The sequence below is a fragment of the Microchirus variegatus genome, assembly GCF_963457635.1.
Source record: "Microchirus variegatus genome assembly, chromosome: 17".
Lineage (NCBI taxonomy): Eukaryota > Metazoa > Chordata > Actinopteri > Pleuronectiformes > Soleidae > Microchirus > Microchirus variegatus.
In genome coordinates, this window is record NC_139818.1 from 9416859 (window position 1) to 9440760 (window position 23902).

The following is a 23902-nucleotide window of genomic DNA, read 5'->3' on the forward strand; positions in this document are numbered from 1 at the left end:
TTTGAAAATTGGCTCCGTCATCATTACTATGAGACCTGACTGAGGGAGCGTTTGTGTGTATACACCAGTAGTGCATGGGTGAATGAGGGCAAGAACTGCTTGTCCTGTCAAGCTTTTGAAGAACAAGGTTTCTTGAGTAGTATTTACTTCTGAAAGTTTTCGTGAACACCTCTTTATTTTCAATCATACTCCACTCTGCAGTCTTCAGGCCTTGTTCTGTCTTGACATAAAACTAATCACTTCCTTTGTGCAGCAGGGAAAGGCTTCCATATGACACAAGATCAAAACGCCGCTATACTGAGCTGATAGGCTTAATCAGCATTATGTCCATCTATTTGAGAACAGTTTGAATATAGCATACATTTGTTTTACTGCCACCAGTCTTCAGCATCTGTCAGTCCTGCAAATATGTCAGGACAAAGCTTTGTTGGAAAAACATGAAAGGATTCACTGCACTGAAATGCTAGAGTGCTTTTACTCTGCGCTATCGACAGATATAGACATTCAAACTATTAAAACTAACTCTAAAAAATAGGTGAGAGCTCTATTCCCAAGAAGAGCAACACTGCATGTGAGACATGCCTGAGCTGAATCTCAACATGTTGTCAAATTTACACATGTTCTATGGTGCAGATGTGCGGCTCACAGATCCAGTGTGACCCACAGACTTAAACATATTTGCTTGAACCACTGATTTGCCATTACCTTTTTCCAATAATTGATTTGTCACACCTGTCATAGTTGCTGTGCCCAGACATTGTCCAAAGAAAGAAACTGTAATCGGGCACTAACTACTCCGACAGAAAAAAGCCACTAATGCATGTGCTTTCTTTCCAAAATGTTCCTGCCTGCAGATCAGTATCCATATCTACTTCTTTTAATACACCAGTGCATCAGTCTTTCTTTTTAGCATCTGTTTTGACAAAACTGTAATGGACTACAGCATTAGAAAAAGATCTATGAACATCAATGTCATTAAGTTAGGCAATAAGATGATATAGATTTTTTTCCCCCCATCACTCTAAAAGGTTGGCGCATAGTCCATGAATCTCTCGAGACCTGCCCTATGACGCAGACTGTGTGCAGATACGTTTATGAGCTCTTCTATTTGGCCTGATCATACACATGTGGACAGGGTCGTCTCTTCTAATCTTCTTAGGCTGGATTTACCAGCAGCAGACATATGGGGGAGACCTATATACGCAAGCTGCAATATATGATGTGTTGAATCTTTCGTCTTAAGCCAGGATAGATGCAGCAAGTGGATCAAATGAAAAACGGTGATCACAACAGCGGCCGTCTGCCGCGTCTCTCAGAGGACGATTTCACAGCAAAGACATGAGTAAACAGAGGGAGAGAATAAAGTATCTCATCCAAGGTGACACGTACTGAGGACAAACCATGTTATCAAAGCCAGCGAGTGAGAGGTCAGCTGCAAGGTTGAGAGCTTTCAGTCCAAGGGCACCAGCACAAAGAGAGACAGATGCACTATTAATTTAGAGTTTTCTCTTCATGATCCACCACTTCCTGTCACAGTGAGTAGACACAGAAGCCGAAGGAGGAGGGGGGCGGAGGAGGATGGATTGGGGGGGGGATCTACATGTCCATGCTTCTAACCAGAGAGGAGGACACACAGAGAGAGAACAAGAGTAAATTCAGGGCCACTCCTCAGAGCCAGAGAGAAAGAGCAGGAGAGCAGTAATACGTTTTCATCTGAAATATTAAAGCCTCTGCATTAATCTGTCTTCCCGCTCCCTGGGGGGCTGGAGAAGCCTCTGTCTGTCCTAGAGTTCCCTGCTAAAGGACAGAGACTGGCTGCCTCTCCCCCTTTCTCTCTCTCGACCAGCACCAGTTCTCCACTTCTCCTTTCATAATGGTCAGTGAAGTGCTTGTGTGTGGGAGTGGGCCAATGTGCTGAGGTCTCCTGAACGGTCACTGTGGACTGCAGGCGTTGTCTGGCCAAATTTGAAAGCAATAGAATACAAAACAGTTTTTTTGTTTTTTTTCCCAGACTCAAATATAAGAGACATGTACCAGATTGTGGACATTTGTAGTCATTGCTCAAGGAAACATTTACTAATCAACTCATATTACTTAAGGTTAACTGGATTAACGGATTATTCAAAAGCCAGGGAATAGTTTCCCTATGGTGAGAACTTGCTGTGTCACTGCTGACAGGACATTTAAAAAACAATTATATAAAACATAATTTGATGAACCTTTTTGAAAAAAAAAAATAAGAAAAGAAATTAAAGAAATTAATAATAGAAAGAAATGTAGAAATAAGACTGCATTAAAATGTATAACACAATTGAAATAAAAATTTAATGTAGTTCGATAAATATTAAAACGTTATGGACCAAAATAAATCACAATTCTTCAAAGAAACAGTCAATCGATGATAAAAATTATAAAAAAGTACTTTTTCCCCCCAAGTTTTCTGTAAATAATTAATCATATTTTCCTCATTGATACATCAAAGCTGTTTTGGTAACTTGCACATTTTAAGGACACAAGTCGTTGGTCAGTTTTTTGAACCTTGATCATTATAGTTTCTCGAGGAGCAGTCCCCGAGTTTTCTCCCTCTGCCAAATGTTCAAGCCCAACAAAGCCTCAGAGCTTTTAACACCTCCTCTAAATGTTCTGCTGGCACCTCATGAAGGTGGTGGCACCCATCTAGCCTTTTTATCTAGGCCAGCAGATCCACAGCTGGACCCAACTGTCCCTGTTATCTCCTCCTTTTCTGTCTACACACATACACACACATGCATGTGTGGACACAAAGAATATCTATGGTATACACACATACAAACACACACACACCAGCTGTTGAGGATTACCAGAGAACAAGTCCATGTCTATTTTCACAGTGTTTGATGGCCTTGCCCTAAATGTGACCCAAAACAAAAGCAATAAGGCACGGTGATTATTCTATTCTCTTAATCTATAATACTACATGCTTTGCTTTAGATATGCACAAGTGAGTACAAAGGAAAATGCTCTTAGAGTGAATTGAGATTGATGACCAGTAATAAGTTTTAGTCAAAATTCTATAATACTGAACTACATCACTAGAATTTGACCACAAGTTTACTAGAAAAATCATATGAGGATTATGTTCTGCTACTGTCCATCATTGAACCATCTGCCTTATTGTCTAGCCATGAATTGACCTCTAGGGGCAACGGCCAATGTTTCGGGGCTTCTTAGACAGCAAATCTCAGGGTGAAGATGACATTTTGCATTCCCTGTACACTTTTTATAGTCCAACACATAAGAATTGAGTTGCAATTGAAAGGCAACTACAACATGGGTTTGTTTGTTGTTTTTTTCTGTCCCAACTAACAAATCAAAAAGCCAATTGCCAATGCAATTCTGCCAATTCTTTTGCTCTCCACATTGATCATTTACCTGCAAACAACCAAATCCTGCTCGAACATGACTGGGGTGATCAGAAACTAATAGAGAAATGGAGAACAATAACATGGTAAAATCTTTAAAACACTGAAACAAATGCATGTCCCAATTGTACGTCCAAAATATTGACTACAGAATCTGCACATTCACATGTTACTTGGGATTATTCCACTGTTTATCTGCTGACTAAAACCTTTTCAAAACCCTCTGAAAAACCATGAATTATGCGCTATGTCTTTGTTTTCCCTTATCTGACCAAACGGTAATGTGGCCACTCACATGGCCACAGAGAAATGCAGCTTCTTTTAATTAAGACACTTTCCACTTCTGGGAAAAGAGGAAATCTGTCTGCCTTCACCGTCATCTATCTTAACTCTCCCCCGTACATTGACCCTCCACTCTCCCTACTATCCAATCTCAGCTTAATCTTCGTTATTCTCTGTAATGCCACACACTCACTCACAATCTCTGGCTGAACTGGCGGTCTTGTCTTTACTAACCCAACTCCAGCCTCAGTGAGCACACACAAACACGCATATTACATGACAGACTATTCCTGTGAAGATACTGGGATGTTCCCTACACCCGAACAAACACACATGATGGAATTATTAGGTGAGTCTGCAGACTTGTTTGTTGCTCTGCCCTCTACGCTGCAGAACCCAAAAACTTGACACACATACAACACTTTTCAGAGACTTTACTGCCATGACTGTCCTATCAGAATAACCCATTTTCACAACAGCACTCTGCTGCACCAAGCAGTATTTACATAAGACAGTCCACTGTGCTTCTAGGCTGTTTCTTTTCAAACTTGAACAGGTTTTTGAGTTTCAAGTTTGAAATTGCCCCCCACAATTTTAACTTGTGAATTGAGAGAGAACGCAGTCCTTTTGTAAGACAGTTAAGGAGTACCAACATGCAAACTAGTCTCTCGGGTATTGAGCAGAGGCTTTAAAGCTTAAGTTACTAGGTGGGGAAGAGAGGGTAAAATCATCTGAGTGAGCCAACCTCACCACTGCTTTCCCACAACTGCAATAAAATATTCCATCATATCCCCGAAGCATCCCTGACTCCAGCTGAGATCAAAGAGTATACTTGAAGACTGAGTGAAGAGTGCATATTAGTGCCTAGAACAGCAGTGTCTCATTGAGTCCCATCATTCCATCCCATTAATAGCTGTCATGGGAAAAAAAATGGAAAAATAAAATACATGATAGGCCTGGGTGTTTCCATTTCCTCTGTAAGTATTGACACATAACAGGAGGCGCACAAGAGGCCTCGATACAGGAGTACGACACTGACACAGTGGAGTTCTTCCATGAAAACATGATGACAATAACACAGGCAGCTACTATTTGGTAGGTTATTTGACTAAAAGATTGATCTGTTAACAGCTGCCAGAATTGAAATATCACCTCGGAGGTGCCATATAAGATTGTGCAGTAAACAGTATCACCTTTCCTTTTTTTCTCAAGCCACCAATATGCATCATTTCTGCGGTATACCCAGTGTTGAAAAGATCAAAACACATTCCACACCTCGCTCTCGTTTTATTCCTTTCAGGCTGTCTGTGACAGGTGTTTTATAGGGAGGAGGGCTGTTGTTGTGGATGTCCCATCAATGATTCAATGCAGCACACATCAGATGGAAGGAAGAGACAGCAAGAGAGATGTCTCTGCCTGGATGTTCAGGGGGAACTTTCAATATATAATTCACCGCGTTGTCTGATGGGCTGAGTGTGAATGTGATGGATGCTCTTTTAGTCTTGTAAAGATTCAGTGTTTTAAAACCACGGCTCTCTTAGGCCACTTTGGGCATGAACTGCACTGGCACATGTCCTTTTTAAGATCGTTTGATCCTCGCACCGCAACAGGAACTGCACTGCACCCTCACACAGACAGACATGCAGCATAAAGTCACACTCTCATTTTTACACAAAGATAATTGACAACTTGTTCCTCCATTTAACTCTGAAGCACAGCAGGCTACTTACAGAAACACTCCACTTAAGTTAGCTCAGTCTACCTGTCATTAGTCATCCATGTATGCTAAGAGTTAATAAAAACATCCACTGCACTTAAATCCAAAGCTAAAATAATAATATATAATGGCAAGCATGGAGGCTGATGAATGTGTTTACTCCCCAGTGACTTGGCCAATAACAATTACTGATCCACTTATTGTGTACAGTTACCATGTATTTTTCTGCTTCCATCTACCACCAGATAAGTGAGCTTGTGGTGAAATTATATAAAATGAAAGACCTTTCTGTGTTTGTTTGTTTTGTGATAAAAGCAACCAACCAGGAAACACTGTGTGTTTGTGTTAATCAGGAAGCTTGGCCAACAAAATCCATAGAACAAACCCATGTAAGATGGCAGATTAGTGGAATATGAAACACACTGTGGAGTGAGTGCCGGCAAGAGCTTTTGTCTTGTTATCTTAGGGAGTGAGTTGACATTATCCCCATGGATGCATGGATTATCGCCTGAGACCAACTGTGCACCCCCCACCCCAGGAAAAAAGCACGAGGACCTCAGTTGAGTACCATTTTCATCTCACTCACCTCTATTCATCAATGCCAAGATTGGGTGCAGCTGCGGATTCTGACAGTGCTTGGAAACAATGGCCGTTTCTCAATATCCATACTTGTGCGTACTCCCGTACTTGTGAAAACGTCATCAGCCTCAGTCCAAGTTCTGTTCCATTTCTCAAGAACGCGAGCAGCGAGTACGGTTCTCATACCCGGAAGTGTTCTCGCTCCGCCCATTTTACCAAGTATGCATCGGGTGGTGACTTGAGCATACTTGGGAAAGCCATATATCCCAGAATGCATTTCGGCGGAACATAGCAGGATAAAATACAAATATAAACCTGAAATAAATATTTTTCTGTGTCCCGGAACGCAGTTTTGAAATCATTTGAGGCGAGAAATTAGTCATTTAGAATCCAAACATGTGCTTTGTTTTGTTTTTAATGCAAACGTTTTGAGCTGACAGTGTGAACTTTTGTATAATATTAATGTTTAATTTATTGTAACTTTGAATTTTAGATTTATATTAAAGTCACACTGTCATTGTATATGTATTTACATATAATGGACACTATTTTATGGTGTATAATTAAATTTAAAATGTGAAAATAACAATATATGTATTCATTAAAAGTATTTTTTATGTTCATTCATCAACCCTGTAGGTGGCGGTAATGAGGCTTAAGTGCTTTGCGCCACCCGCCATTCAAACGGTAGAACAAGGAAGTACGCTGCTGTTCCAATTGAAGAACCGTGCTCGTGTACTCCCGTACTTGGCAAGTATGTACTTCAGTCGTACTTCTCAAGCATGTACTTTCCAAGTAAGCAAGTACATACTGGCATACTTGGGTATTGAGAAACGACCAATGTCTCCTGTAACACCACAAGGATTATTACACCTTCATTCAAGTTTCAAATAATCTGGCAAGCAGATACTTCAAAAATCCAATTAAGGTGTTGCTTTATCTCTAACACCAGGTTGAAAGTAGGACTGAGCAATCATTTTCAAATCAAAAGCGTGATTTCAAACAACACAGTGAGCCGTAAGATAGAGTCCCATATTGTGCAGGGTTGACACCTCACTGCCAATGATTTAACAAATCCACATCGCCCTCCTTGTGTGTCATACATACATGTATATTGTGTGCCAGAGTATATGACCAACCTCAAATCTCTTTTTTATTTGAATTGTTTTAATGACTTTTATTGGTCTTTTGGCTTCGTGTTCTCATTTGTGTTAAAATGTATGTTCTATATAAATATATTACTATTTATTAATATCTGTCAAAAGAAGATCACAATCACATTGATATGTTCCCCCAAATTATTTAGCCCTAGATAAAACTACATCTTTGTAACTACACAACAACATATTTACACATGGCAGACACTGCAAATAATGTTCCTTAATTGTTTCCGACATAAAAATCAAGCAAATTCTGAGGTAAAAAGGTGGCATCAAGAAACTTGCATGAAAAAGAGTTATAAAAAGGAGAACCAACATGAACATATTGCAAGTTAACTAGATAAAAGCGGACAAAAATAGATATCTTTCAAGATGTCTCACTGACGCTGCCTACACAACACCCTTTGGGATATCATTCCACAGTTTGGGAGTTTTTGCAGATCTAAGAAATACACAGAGGGGGATCTGCCTGATAGTGGACAAGTATAAAACAACATTGAGTCTGATCTGTAGGCCGAACCATGGCCACTTAAAGCTTTATGTACAATCAAAGGCACTTAAAAGTTCATTTCTAATGATACATGGAGCCAGTGTTCTTCAAAACTCACTTCTGCATGCTATGATCGTTTTGTTTTGAAGAGTTGAGCAGCATAAATAGTGAAGACAGTGTTCGACAGTTTGTTATCTTTATGTTATGTTTTTGGACATGTTTCCGGATTGTGACATTGATAGTAGTATTAAAACAATCTCACTCTCAAGGGAATCTGTTTTGAATTTTAGACCGTTATCTGAGACACATGATAAGATACATATATTGCTCTGGTATCTGACACCACACAACCAGGTCATGCAGCAGTTGGAATAAAAACACAATTTTTTGCAGGAAACTGCATTCCTTTATCCATAGACGTACTATATTGACAACATATGCAGTTTCCCAGGTAAAATGTCAGACAACTCGTCTCTTCACCGGCTGCATTTCCAAAGAGTAAAGATGGCAGATATAGCTATTGTAACCCAGGATGCCAAGACAATTGGACACAAGCAAAGATGAGAGCATTTTGCTTTCATTGCATTGTCTAAGCATTCTCCAGAGTGGGATGAGGGGAAGTTTATCAGAAAGTTATAGATGTCAGAATGCTGCAAGTCTGGAATAATGGCCGCTATGGCTGTTTACATAATCATGAAAAACACCCAGGCGCATTATAAGAGTCAGTTATATTCAGACTATCTGTGATATATTGCTCAATCTATGTGAATTTAAAGTGTGCAGTGAAATCTGACGACTTAACTGGCACAACAACAGCTGATAAGGCACGTCACCACCTGACATCAGGCAGCAGTTCTGAGGAAGGCGGAAGATACACGCTGAAACTGGTTAACAAGGTAAGGAAAACAAAAAAAATAACTACTGGCACTGGTGGTGCAAACAAATTCAGTAACATGCTGTGCGCAGCTATATTTTTGGCCTATGATAATGAAGAAGAAAACATCACAATACAGCAATTATGTGATAATCTATACATTACAAGACACTCGTACAGAGAAAAATGAACTGTGTAAGAACACAAAATGTCTCTAAAAAGCTAAACATTACAATACATTATTTTCCCTGCTACTTCCTCCTTGGCCACTTAGCTTTGGTTGATGTTACCCTTTATTCCAGAAATGCACCACTGCTAATGTATGCGAGTCAAGCTGGCTGGAAATCTATGGTTTAAATTAAGATTAATCAGTCTATCCTTTTAGATAAATAGATTAAGTGCTAGGTCATTTAAATGTCAGAAAATGTTGATCTGTTTTTCCCAAACATCCTCAAATGTCTCATTTAGTCCACAAACCAAAGAACGTTTACTGTCATTGGCGAGCACATGAATTACAACATATACAGTTTAAAAAGCTGGAAAACAACAACAACATTGATTTATTGATTATCAAAATAGTTGGGAGTTAATTCAGTAGTTGATTACCAAGCCACGTCAATAATTTATTGCAGGGTCAATAGTTCCAGCCTCCTAGAAGACAGTGTCTGCCATCTAAAGTGGTTAGTCTAATGGGGTGCATTTCTTCTTTTTGGCAAAAATGCCTCCTTTAGGTGGCACAGTATTTATTGATTGCACTGACTCACTATCACTAATGCAAAAAGCCACAATGCCTAAGAAAATAGCAGATGTGGTCAGCCCAATTTCACATCCACTGTGAGGTGCAAATACGTGAATGGATATTATTATGTAAGACTCTGAGCACGAAAAGCAATGACTAAGCGTATTCTTTGCAGCTTCGAGGTTAGGTACAATTTTAAGAAATTGAGAGAAAGAAAAAATTGAATGATATTATTGTATTAGAGTTTTGGATCACAGTCACAATAGGGGGAAAAAATCATACTTTCAACTCTTGCAGACCACTTGAAAGATAAGGCTCCTTCTCATTGGCTGACATTCACACTGTCAGCAATGTGAGATGAATGAAGAAACCCCACAAAGACCAGACATGAAGAGGGAGGCAAGATGGTGTTTCAAAGTGGAGGACAGGAACATACAGGGAGTAGAAAGGAGAAACTAAGTATAGAAGGCATGAATGATTGTGGGAGAGAGACAGAGGTGACCTCCATCTACAGCTCCACCACCACGCACCACAACAAGCCTCTCCATCTCAAGCAGGGCAACGTGGCACATTTCCCGTCACTGGGGGTGGCAGCAGGCCACAATTTGCAGTGAATCAATCCAACTGCTGCAGCCTCCGCAAATCAACACATTTCCTGCAGGCTCGTCATGAACCCAGATGCTACGTGCGAAGCGGGGCTAGTGAGAAACCGTGTTCCACATGCTGCGCTTACCTCGGCTTGAAGTCGTGAGTTAAATAATATCTCTCTATGCTGCAATAATGGTGATTTAGACACAGACAAGTTTGGATGGATTGATGCAACGCTGTCTGAATAACAAGCTACAACTGGGGGCTTGTTACGGCAACAAGATAAGAGCAAGTTTTCAAGTAGATGTGGCAGAGATGAAAAAAAAAAACTGAAGAAACTGAAACTGTTTTATTGCTGTATTAAAACCTAAAAGAAATCAAAAACATTGTATTTTCGTTCCCTACACTGGGTGAGGGTTTTCTTTCAGCATTTAGCAAAAGTATTCAGTTGTTGCAACATGCAACTTCACCCCAAGGTGCCACTCAAACCTGTCCTTCTATAACATACAAAAAATGCTTTTGAAAAGTGCATTGTGTGATATCTGTGTCACGCTATTGGCTGAAATTTAATATAGGCCTACTACCCATAGGTACTAAGTGTATAGTTGCTTCTTAAAAATTGATTCCTTAATCTTAGATTAAGCCCTTTATATGTACTTCAGGGGCATTCATTTACAGAGGCAGACATCTTGCTTTGCGATGCCCCAAGAGGACAAAACCAGCAAAAGGCTGCCGTAGTTCTCTTACATGCTCGAGAAAGGGTGGAAATCCTACGTTTGTTTCAATCTGCAGTTTCTATTAGATATAACACATTCCTACACACTGGACCTTTAAAATGTTACTGTGAAGTAACTTGTGGGTCAATACGTTCTTTTAGGGTGGTAAAAGACAGTTTTGGGCAGTCATGACAGCTGTAATCCCTTCAAAAATGGGACCATAATGTATTTCCCGCTGATAGTGCAAACTCACAAATTACACATGGCACTGTGGTTGTGTCACCACTTGTGGTCTCTTGGACAGAACGAATTGGCTGTTATTAGATTCATCAGCATCTCACAGAAAAACCCTGCCTCTTAGATGCGTCCACTCCCCGCACCACCATCACCTCCATCACCTCCAGCCCCCATCCTTCTCCTTTCCGTGTGATTCGTTTGCAAATTGATAACGGAACCAGAGACCCCATGGGGTCCGTAATTCAATATTGGGATCTAACAGTCTGAGATCAGATATGATGGACTGTAATCCTCTCTGCACAGCCACATGCACAACTCTATCTCTGCCCCTTGAGCTGTCAGCGAGTCACTGTGTTCTCCACACATGGATGAATGAACGAACGAATGCAAGCATGAGTGACGGATTGAATGGCAGCCTGGTGCTTTTGAGGGTGAGAGAAGAATCAGGCCAATACTGAGTATCCAACTGCTAAGAAACAAACACTGTGGTAGCCTTGTGGCTAAGTAGGCATGACAGCATGTGATTAAAATGAGTGAGTTTGTGAGTACTCCTCCAACACACACACCAATGGAAAATAAACTCAGTATTTAAAATTACCCTCTACTCTCCATTTATTCCCATTTAAAAAGGTACAATGCAGGGGGAGTCATGGAGACAATAATCATCTCGCTGTTTACTTTCAATAAGGATCATTTCTCTCCTCAGGGTAAGAACACGTTTATTTCTCTGTGGGACTATTACTAACCATTATCTCTGTGAGTGGGGGCTATTTTGCTGTATTATGAGCGGTGATAAGCAGACGGGGGGAAAAAAGCTGAACAAGAATCCGAAGGTTTTCCAGATATGGACTTATAATTAGTTTATGAGTATAATCAGTTTTATACATTTGTACAACTGCAAAATATAATCCTATGCCATGTATCTGCCATTAGACCACTGAGCATGGGACATCTCAAGCACTTCATAAAAGAGAGGCCTTATCAATTATTCACACTTCCGGCAACACACATTCCACGTTTCTCTTCCCATACATTAATATTTCAGCCAGCACAACCCCACCCTGTCTTTCCCTCTCCCTGCCACCTCCCGGTGGACATTTTGTCTACATAAATCACACAGTGACATTAAGAAGCCTTAAGATGGCCTCAGTTAGTACTTATAGCTTCTGCTCAGCCACTCTATGATTCCCATGACTGCTGCCCAATAGTCACTGCCATTGTCACTCAAGAGCATCCTCCAGATATCCATTACAATTATGATAGTTTCACTTATAGGCCGGCATATATGCATAATATTACACTGAGTGTAATTGACACCGATTTTGTAACTTCAGACAGTGGTTGAATAATAAATAACGTTTCATGTATTTGATAAGACCAGGTGGATTTTTTTTTCGTTTTCTCCTGAGGATGAATTTGAAAAGCGTAGAGAAAACAAAAAAAGAGCGAGAAGCCACACACTTTCCTTTTTCTTTTTTTTGTTTCATGGGCTTAATTCCCTCAGGAAACATTTGATCTCTTGTTTGCTTTTGGTCATTAAAGGTTAAAGTTAGCGACAGGGTTAGGGGAAGGGTAGAGGCCATAGTTGTGGTCAGGTTCAGCCAATCTCAGAGATATTTACACACCCTGAGAGGAAGGGTTGAGGCTCCACTGAAGGATCAAATGTCCCTTGTGTGACTGGACTGCAAGGCCAACATGAAATATTTTTGTCGCAGTTTCACCTTGATGTGTCCAAACCTTTCAGACATTGCTCATGTTTACCCGCAAATGCCTGATTTGTTCCACTTAGGACGCACTTAACAGCAGTTTTCGCAAGCAAAACAGTAAATACTGAACAAAAACAGACTGCTCTCAAACTACAACAGCTAACATTAATGTCATTCTCTTTTAATCCAGCAGCTAATTACTCAATGGATCCTCAATTAAACAATGCCTAGCATGATTTCCTAATGTGGACATCCTCACTCATTACTTATATAAATAAAACCAATAAAACTCAAAAACGTTTTGTTTTGTTTTTTAAATGAACCGATTAATTCATTATGAAAATAGCTGATGAATGTCAAAGTAGTATAGTTGTTCTTCATTAGCTTTCATTCCCAAAAATATTCCAAGCATACACCGATAACCTCGAGTAATTTACATAGCCTGGTAATTCCGTTCTGCATAGGATACATCATGCAGACATTGTGGTGACAGCACTGAAGTGAAATACTTAAAAAAAAAAAAATTAAATATGGTTAATACCTTGGGGGCATCTGCATAAAAATGAGGGATAATAATAGAAGAAGAATGGTCTGACGTCTATGTCTTTACCTTGCAGGTGGATCAGTACCTACTGTATGGAGGATATTCTCATGGTTTCTGACAGTCTTTACCCGTATACATTTTTTTTTTTATCTAACACACCCCTGTCCTTCTGCTCCATCCCTCCCTCATTCTCTCTTTCACATGTCTTCCTTACTTGAGGCTCTCATCCTCTCTCAGCCCCATCGATTCTCTGAGGTTCAGTGGGTAAGAGCACAGCACTAGCAATGGAAAGGGCACGGGATCAATTCCCACAAAATTTCCAAGCATTCAGTCGCCTGTCACTCTTGGATAATTTGCCTGCAGGCTCCCCCCCACTGAATACACTGATGTGTCCTGCTTTATAATTGCCGCCCATCAGTGTCAAGTGTCTCTGCTGGCGAGATGTTTAAGATTAGCAATGCAGAATCCTGCACGGCGATTTGGAAATGCGACAAATGTCAGTTGCACCGATATAAAAATTGGAAACTGGGAGTTAAAAGTTTCTTTTCATATTATATTTATACCTACATGTAAGACTGTGAAGTGTGACTGTGAAGTGTGAAGCCAGCTGGCACACATTAGTGGAATTACATATACTGTAGCATCTTAACATTCATATAAGCATTCTGTGGTAGGGATGGGCATTTCAAGTAAAAATACTTGGATATTCACTGGGGAGTACAAAAGACACTTACCATATGACTATATATTGTCAGTGTCTTTTGCAGATTATGTTTCTGATTGTCTTTATTAATTGAATGACTACTCTATATTTATAGAATCATGCCCAGCCCTACTTTATGGATGCTTAAAAAAACATGCCTTAAAAACAAAAAAAAAATAAAAATAAAAATTGAAAGCTTCCTTCAAACCACTAAAACAAAATTTGATTAAGGCTGCAACCAGTAATTATTTTTTGCTTATTTATTAATCTGTCAGTTCATTTCTCGATTAGATCTTTCATCCAAAAAATTGCAGAGAAGCCTGAAAAAATGTAACATAATAATTAAGAAGCTGAAATCACAGAATTAATCAATTGATAATAAAAATTGGTGGCATTATCATCTTAAACTTGATGTACACTAGCCACTATCATCTGACATTTACTAATCACAAGCAGAGGAACAAAAGGAAAAGATGTAAGACTCTGGATGTTAAATGTTTATCTTTTGAGGCCAACAACAAGGCTGTGTGATGACGGCAGATTATGCAAAGACCAAGAAAATAAACAGCCTGAAAGTAAAGATTCCTTAATAACCTTTGGTCCAAGGTGATGGAAGTTGAGGCATTAAGAGCTCACCTCCCAACAAGGAAGACACAGTGATTGTAAATCAGTGCACCTGCACGCTGGCACTGTGCAGACACAGCCCTGCTTGGGCCATGCAGCCACAATGAACAAGCAGAGCATGTTTCAAGAGAGACAGAGGAGTCTCAGAGGCAGCCTGGTAAAAGTGTGCCCTGACCTCCCCAGAGAGAGAGAGAGAGAGACTGGATTTATATCTTTGTTTTTAATCCCCCTTATACACTCCGCTGCTCCTACGATACGCAATTGTGCAAGCTTCATATACAGTCGGGGAAAAAATTATAAGGGACTTACAAGGAAAATAACATGTCATCTTTATGTGACATGAGAGAAAACGTCAATGACATTCCCCTGTTTTTCCTTTTCTTATGCAGAATGCCTTTTCATTACCAGAACAGTATTCAGCAGTGCAAGATTGTGGCCTCCTTAATGCAAGGCTATTGCCTAAGGTACGTATACAGGGCTTATTCTAAGATTATGAAAACAAAACCATTTTTATTATAAAGTGATTATACACAAGTGTATATTGGGGGTTAGTTAATAACACTGCAACATGATGACATACAAAGTCCAGTCATATAACACCTGCAATGGACTGGTGACCTGTCCAAGGTGTACCCTTCCTTTTGCACAACGCCAGCTCCAATAACCCATGAACCTCATGTTGAGGATAAAGCGGCAAACAATGGATGAATATGGCTATACCATACTATTAAAATGAATTATTTAACAATACAATAAAGTGATGACAAACTTAAGAGTTATGTTCTACACAGTAGACCATGTAGAACGTCCTCTCAACGGACTGTTCTTAGATGGAGAACTACATAAAAATGAGCCGGCAGATAAATTAAACCCACAGGGGAAAGAGCAACAACACTTTTTCATCTATTTTAATGCCTTTAGTGCACAACTGTTCTGATTTAATAGCAGTTGTTTCAGCTGGTTGATTTACAGCAGCCTTGACAGCTGTGTCACTTTCCTTGTATTCTGTCTGATGACCAGAGTGAGTCCCACCCATAAAGCCGCTGACTGACTCAGTTGTTTCCCCAAATGGGCAAAAAAGCAGCCGCTGAGAATCACTCGCAGAGCACAAAACCTTTGAATGGCTCAACATAGATTTAAATGAGGCTGAAGATTCACAAGTCTGGACTCAGGCTGGTGAGATGTGCAGGGAATTACAAGCACACTAAACTAAGGACAATTTCTTACAAGCAAAGGAGACAGAGAATGGGATGGGACCTGGGCCAACACAGTGTTTCGTGATTTTCTAACAGACATGTCCTGTGCACTGCTCCTTTGTCTGCTTTCTCCCTACATCTGAGCCAATGGGACTTGCATGTAAAGGAGTAGAGCTAGATACACGATAGCCTCAGAAAAAGAGTAGATGACAGATTCATAAATACCGATGCACGAGTGATAAATGCTTGTGTATGTGCTCCCGAGTGTGCCAGTTCTGCATCTACCCATATGCTCATGAATGTGAACCGAGGAGCTATACGGGTAACAGAAGACTCAAAGCATAAAAGCAAAGCAAAAATAGACGAAGGAATGACAATGACGCCAAGCGCAGACACAATAACCAACGGCTAAATAGAGAGAGAAAGGCAGAAGAAGAAAACAAAGGAGTGGGTAAAAGAAGTCATTATCCCCAAATGACAAGCCTTGCCTTTCTTCCAGGACATGGAGATTCAGTTGGGTCTTCACCAAGAAGCAGAAACAATATAGAAACATGTGGATTGGGGAAAGACAATCATGTCAATGGCTCCTATGTGCAGTCGGGATTATCTGAAACCCAAGAGTGCACGTGAAGCAATCTTTTACAGAATATTTCATCATCAGCTGAGACTTTTTTCCTGTGTGTCACTACACTTTCAACTCCCAACTCTTTGCACTACAACAGTGAGCTCCATACGTCCTGGCTGGAGAACAAAAACCCAGCCTGAGTGTCCAGAGCTGCACAATTAATTGCAACATAATCAACATTGCAAAATTTACTGGGTGTCATGTTGCAATTTCACATGTTCGTGTTGAAAAATGGAAAGAAGACAATGCAATTACTTGTTTAGAGATAGAATGTGTGATAAAAAATACCAATGATGAAATTGTGCACTGCTGTCCAAATTCAGTGGAGCAACACAAAAAAATGTTGCTCTTCCCTGAAAAAGAAAAATATTGTATTTGTTGAGAGATAATAAGAATATGTACATTTTGAAGTTAAAATAATAACATCATTTGTTTACCACATGGTGCAGGTCTGCGAAACTTAGAAAAAAAGCTGCGACCCTTAAGAATGCTGTTTTAGTGTTATGCACATCATGCATCACATAAATGCTGTACACAAGGGCTGTGTGAATAAATACTGCCCGCAGTGGTGTGCAAAGACTTCAAGTAATATCCAACAAAGAGAATGCTTCAATATGCTAACCCATGGCAACAGTGTCAATACTGGGCAGAGGGGGAAAGAACATAGCAACATGGAGCAATAACAGTGCAGGGGCCCATGGTGGACACTTAACAATAATTTCTACTCATATGCTCTAAAGTTGAGTGTCGAAGGGACTTGTGGAAAAGCAAATAATTCATGAATTCTGGAAGAGGCAATAGATGATGGCTGAGTCAGTTTTGCACAAGAACAACATTTGTGCACAATGAAAAAGTATTTACACATTTGTAAATGCAGTAAGATTAATATTTGGTACCGATATCTTAATGGTGATGCTACTTGAATTTATTTTCAGTTTGAAGATTTGTTTGTTTTTTATTAACCGAGGGCAGATTTACTATTTTTCCTTTAGCTTTAAAGGTGATGCCCTTTTTTTAGTACACAGCACAAACAGATGCTTCCTGGTGTTCACACAAGGGGGCTGCCCGCTTTGGCAGCTTTCAGCTGTTCAGTCGGCCTCGATGTCGAGTGACGTAACTGACTCTGTAGCAGTGGATTATGCTGCAAGACGACAGCTTATGCGTGTCGTTCTATGCTTTTGACACCAACGAAACCCGAGCAGTGCTGATAGAATACAACCTTATCATCAATAATGTTCTTTCTCATTAGGTTGAAAATGGGAAATCAAAGGTTTGTGCTCCATTACTGTGCAAGGGAGTACATGGGGTTTAACTTCCAATCTGGCTGGGTTGAAACATTCTGCCCCGAGGTAAAGAGGGGAAAAAAAATAATGTTACTCGATCACTGTTTGCAGGTTGAATCAATGCCAGCGAATAATCGAGAGGATATTAATATGTTGACCGGAAACTGCTGTCCAAACATATCATCCACCAGAAATGTAGAGAAAGGGTTTTAGTTTACATATTAATATTGTGTCATTGCCCTCCAGAGCACTTAAAAAAAAAAATAAAATAATAAATTGACGCTTTGTAAATCCCATACACTGGATACTGTTGCTACGACATGTTGATCACAGCACCTGTTTATCCCTGGATTTTTCAAACTAAGAAGTTGAATATATTATGTAACTGAGAACTGTATGTGCCCTGAAAAGTATTAAGTCACAACTGCAAAAAAATATTTGTAATTCAAAACGGAGCACCCTGACTTTGAGACCCCCCCCCCAAAAAAAAACAACTCTATTCTACATTGCCTTATCCATATCTCATAATTATACTTGCATCCTGCACTGCCTACGTCTGAGAAATATACCCCGTGATGTTAAAAACATGTCCCTTGTGGAATGAATAATCAGGAAGCCTTCCTTCTTTACACAATGCTAAATATGCAAAAATTCACAGCTCCCCTGCTTTATACCCTCTATCTCCCTCAAGCCTTTTCCTCACTTAGCCCACTCCATCTGCCATCACACTCTATACTCATAGCTCCCACTCCTTATTCTCCTGCTTTGTTATGCTTCCCGCGCTCCCTTCCATTTCTTCTCATCCTCTTCAGCTTTATTTTCAAAGCACCCCCCCTTCACCATTTCCTGCCTCGTCTATTTCCACTTGTCCTCTACAACCTTATTTTCATCCCTATATCTATTTTCTCCACTGAGCCTTCTCATTTTCCCTCTCTGTGTCCCCCTGCAGTTTGAGAGCAGTACCTGCGACACTGCTCCCCAGCATCCTCTCATCGAAATGGGACGTGTGGCCTTGCTATATCCGATTCCTCTAGACAGGAGGTGAGAGCTCACACCTCAACACCTCTCCGGCTCCCAGTTATTCGTTATCATCGTATAAATCATTTGGCCTTGGTTACAACACATGTCACAAAGCTACCGCGTCAAGTCAAGACAAAGCAAAATAAATTCTCCTCAATGAAGCCCTGCCTTTGTGGAAGTTAGTGTGGAGAAAAAAAAACTCCTCTGGAGGTAAGACTCATATCGGATTAATGCATAAGTAAAAGATAAAGACAAGAGGGAAGAAAATACTGAGACTATCCACCTATATCTGCACTAATGAACACGATTAATGTTAAGCTCATGGGGTATCCACTTTCCATGTAGACAGAGAATAATTTATTTTCACAGACCATGAGTCACAGAGATTCTTTTTTCTTTAAACCCAGGCATATAGTTATGTGATAACTGGTAGATATAGTGACAGACAAATGTTATTTCACAGTAAAAGCCCAGAAAAGTTATCTTTTTGAACACTCATCTATTCCACCTCTCTCACACACGTCTACATATATCCATCTCCAACCCGGAAAAGGGAACTTACGTGTGCGGAAGCGGTGGTGTGGGCGTGTGGCCGGGCCTTTGCCTGGGCGCCCGTGGCCCCAGCGTGAGGTGGGTTTGACCACGGGTACATACTGGGAGGTGGTCGGCTGCAACTTGGCTGTGGCCTTCACAGTCGTAGTGGTTGAAGTGGATGTTGTGGTGGGGACGGTAGCAGAAGTTTGTCCCGGCTTTGCGTTGGCAGCTCCGTTATGTCCGTTACCAGCAGCGCTTCCTTTTCTAACAGTGCTGCGAGGGGTGACCTCCTTGCCGCTAGGTGGTGGGGTGAGTCTGGTGGCACGAGTGGTGGAAGTTGTAACCACGGTGCCGCTAATGCGTGTCCCGACGCGATTGTGAAGGTGTGGGGCGCGGTTTCCATCCCCGCTGGCAGTGCTTCCGTTGGCCGAGTGATTTGCCGGCGGCCCAATTCGAGTTCTTGGCGCGGGGGCAGTGCCGTCCGCAGCTAGTGGCGTGCTCGTCAACACCATTGTTGTGGTAGAGGCAGCTGAAGTTGTGGTGGCTGTGGAAATGTCGGGCCCTTTGGGCATGGCACTGGGTTTAGAGAGAAATATAGGGTCCTGTCCAATGCTACCTTTAGGATCCACCAAGTCCGTGGGGACGTAGTCTTGGACAGATCCCACCACAATCCATTTCAGCAGCATGAGACTGAGTCCCAGTCCCACGAAGCCCATTACTAGCGGCACGGCACACAGCCAAGTCTGCTGGCGAGGCCACACAGCACAGGGGCCGCAGCGGAGTGGGCCCGGGGCTCGTGGAGATGCCTGTTCAGCCCCTGGCTCCTCCAGCGTCAGGGCAGCTAGAGTGCTCGCACCAGAACGCTCACTCATCATGCTGGAAGTTTCCGTTTCTGACTTTAGTATGTTCGGGGAGGGGAGGGGGGAGGGGGGGGGGGGGTCAAACAGGTGACCAAATGACACAAGTGTGTGAACTAGGAAGTGGGTGTGGTGCAAAATGAAGGCAGGGCATCTTAAGCTAGTATACGCAGACACGCAGAAGCCTGGCCTTTGATTACTGTTACCTACATGCAAAGATTTAACACATGGACACTAAACACAAGCATTACACTCACAATCACAGTCACTGTATGTAAAAGCCACCACTCAGTAAAAAGCTGGCACAGCACTTGGATGCATACACAAGCAAAATAAGCCACACTCCCTCTGGTGGACAAGCAAACACATGCACGCACGCACACACACACACACACACCCAAATACACACGAATATAACACACGATTCCACACACGCGCGCGCACAGGTTATGGACAGGTGAGAGGAGAAAGGGGGGTGGGTGGGTCGGTGTGTTGGGAGGGGGGGGACACCTCGCTGCTGCTGTAGTCCCGCGTTAACGAAGCGATGATAAATCCCAGGACGCTTCAGTCGCTTGTTAAAAAAGCCGACGCGAAAAGGAGCAGGGAGGGATATTGATCCTCTGCGTGCTGAGCTTCACACCGGAGCTGTAAATCCATGTGTGTGTGCGTGAATCAACAACGACAGCACCTCCAGCAGCACTCTCAGATGGTTGATTATCGCGCCGCATATACGGTCCTCAGAATAATAACAATAAAACACACGTTGTTTCTTTATTCCTCTTTGATATGTGTTGTTTCAGCCCCGGTTTTTTCCCCCCAATGAACCTTCTCCCTTTCGCTCTTTTCCCTCGCAGGTATATCTCAAGTTTGCCTTTTCCAGTTGCTTCGTCTCTTCCCGACCACCCTTTTTGCTCCCAGCTGTTTGATAATCCGGGTGAGAAAGAAAAAATACAAAGCACCGAAATTGGAGCAAGGCAGAAAAAGAGAGGGAGATGTGGATCTTGGGCGGTGTTGATGTCCGGAGTCTCGGGCTAAATCCAGCTGATCCTGGTCCCACCATCCGACTATAGGCGCCCCGCGTGACAGCCGCTGTATGTGCGTGCGTGCGTGCGTGCGTGAGTGTCTGTCTGTCTGTCTGTGCAGTCCTTCACCGTGATGATAGATCCGACATAGGTGGGTGTGAAAAAAAAAAGAGAGAAAAGGAGAGAGAGAGATTCTGCGCTTCGTTTACCTTCGCTGCATTCCCTCAGTGGTGCAAGGCAAGCAGCAGAAAAAGAGGGAGATGGAGAGGAGAGAGCGGATGGAGGGAGGGATGGAGAGAAGGTGGGAGGGGGGGGACTGCTGCTCAGAAAAAATGATGCGGCGGCTGTTCTTAGAGGCTGCAGACTATAGGGAGAGAGAGAGGGAGGAGGCTGGCTCACGCTGTGGCTGATGTGGATTTCATCCCATCCGGCCGTCCTCAATACTCCAAAAGTGACTAGTGTAGTAGTGACTGCCCCATGTCTCACCCCCCAGACTCCCCCTCGCGTCCCTCCCTTCACTTACTCCTTAATCAGACCAGAAATAGCAGGTGGGGGAAAGGATACAAGAAGAGGAGGGATGTCAAATATTATTGTGCTGGATCATGTGGGGGGAAAAAAGAAGCATAGATGCTGTTGGTTAAAGCTCTGCAGCTGCAGACGGGAGGCAGAGGGAGGCGGCAGCAACACACATGCGAACACACACTCCGCGTGGACACACCCAGAGAGGAAGGGATGGGTGAGGTGGAGGTGCAGGAGGAGGAGGAGAGCGCCCCGACGCCTTCAAACGCACACCAGGCTGAGGCTCATCATTCTTGAGTGAGTTAGAGGACTGACTTCAAGTTGATACCACCGTGGACAGTGGGCAAATCCACTGTTTTTGTTTTACAGCTCACCGGGGACAGTGTGATGCTCTAAGAGCACAGCCAATAAGGCTTTTTTTTATGTGTAGCGCCACTTGCTGTTAATCACAATGAAAAACACTCACAGGTTCTCATCAGCTCTTTCAATTTGCAAGATGTGAAATTTGCTTAGGATCCTTAAAAAAACATTGGTTCTCAAAGTGCGGCCCGGGGGCCAATGGCGGCCCGCAATGAATTACACTTGATAGTTTTGATCCAGGAGGTACTAAGCTTGTTAAATGTTTATTGGACATTACTGGATACAGACCATGAAGTGTAAACTTATTACGTAAAAATACTCGGTATTTACCGGTTTCTATATGGTGAATTTTAGTGTATTATTGGGTTATAAGCTGGTAATAAGAAGGTAGCTACAGCCCCCAATTACTAGCTATTTACCCAGTAAATATATGGTAACAGAAATGTGTTACTTGGTATTAACCTGTAATTAGAAGGTAAAAACAATGGACAAAATACTGGGTAATTACCCAGTAAATTATAAAGCATTATTATATTAATACTTAAATTACATTATATTAAAGCTTATATTACTTAACGCCAAACCGTAGAACTGCAATCTGGTCATTAAAGTTATTACAAATGGGATTTCTTTCTGTTTTTTTTCCTGTGGCAGCCCTCAGTTCAAAGTTCCTAAATTGGCCCTCAGGTATCAAAACTGTGAGAACCCCTGCTTAAAAAAGTACTTTTATATTAGAAATAACCCACTGAAAAGACTGGATGTGTTTGTCCGACTGAAACCAGTTTAAATACATGTAAACATGTTAACTGACAAAGAGTCTGAGATACTGATCTGTCAGCTTAAACAATATAATATTGTGAGGTTATTGGGTGGTAGGGAGTATGCCCCTTGACTGGCAGTGTCAACACTACTTTGTTACAGTACTTAAGTATGAAATACATAACCCGTACTATACTTTATTTGCATTTCTAGCAACGTTTAATATTATTCAACTACATGTCCTCTAACTTTCTTTGTTACTCGTTACTACCAAATAAAATCATAAGAAGAAGAGTTGGTAATGGTCTGTTCTTGTCTTGATGAGCTGCTTTTACACTATATTTTTGCCATTCACCCATTCACATACTGCAAAATATATCTTCAAGGACACGCATTACACAGCCAGGAATTGAACCCACACCCTTCCAGGTGAAAGACAACTCGCCCTACCACTCAATCCTAACTCGTCACTTTTTTTTTTATACTTTTAATACTTAAATGCATTTTATATCATAAAATTACTTTGGATACTTTAGTGCAGTAAATGTTATAAACTGGAAGACTTTTACGAATAATAATATAGTAATATTATAAAAAGTGACTTCAACTTCTACCAAAGCCATTTTCTGGAAACATACTTGTACTTTTTTTGAGGTACTTTATATAAAACTGTTGACTGGTAATAGCCACCAGCTTAAATTTGTATCTGTGACATTGCAGGTCAACTGGTAATGGTCTACTACTAACATTATAAGCTGAGAGGGGGCATATCGCCACCTAGCGTAGCTTCGTCAGATACACTTGATTCAATACATCGATTCCCCTGCTCCTGCTTGTCTAATACAAGGAAAGTAGTTCAGTTAAATGGTGGAATCAACCTCAACTTAACTGTGCATGAGAACGTACCAAGTGGTCATGTCACAGTTAGGCCGGGTGATATGACCCAAAAAACATGATCATAATAACACATTTCAAATAAATCTATAAGTAATTGCAATTAAATGTGTTATTTCTCAGGGTGTTTGCACAGTGCATAACCATATAAATTTGAACTAAACCTTTGTTTTATTGATATAAAAGAAAATACTACTGTAATATATATTTTTCTGAGTTATTACTCTGACTTCAGACATTTATTAATATCTCTTTTTAAATGCATATTTAAAGCCAGGCAATAATCCCATCACAATATAGTTTTCTTTAATAGCGATCCAACAAAAGTTCAATATTTATCGATTTGGGATGGGATGATATGACAATTTTGTCATGCATTGCAATAAAACAATTGTGGTGATGGTCCATTATCTTTTTAATCGTAAATGAGATAGGACCATTAATATTTCATTTGGGTGACTGTCTTGCTTGCC

The 23902-nt window shown here is 41.2% G+C and overlaps 1 protein-coding gene across 1 annotated transcript in view; it reads right to left on the reverse strand.

The window, feature by feature from the left end:
• Positions 1 to 19890, reverse strand: part of nrg3b (neuregulin 3b) — a gene marked incomplete at both ends in the record, with an annotated part of 284884 nt that extends 264994 nt beyond the window's left edge. The window contains one exon of the mRNA XM_083903628.1: positions 19047 to 19890. Coding sequence (XP_083759754.1) covers positions 19047 to 19890 — 844 coding nt within the window. The remainder of the gene's footprint in view (positions 1 to 19046) is intronic.
• Between the last annotated feature and the right edge of the window lie 4012 nt (positions 19891 to 23902).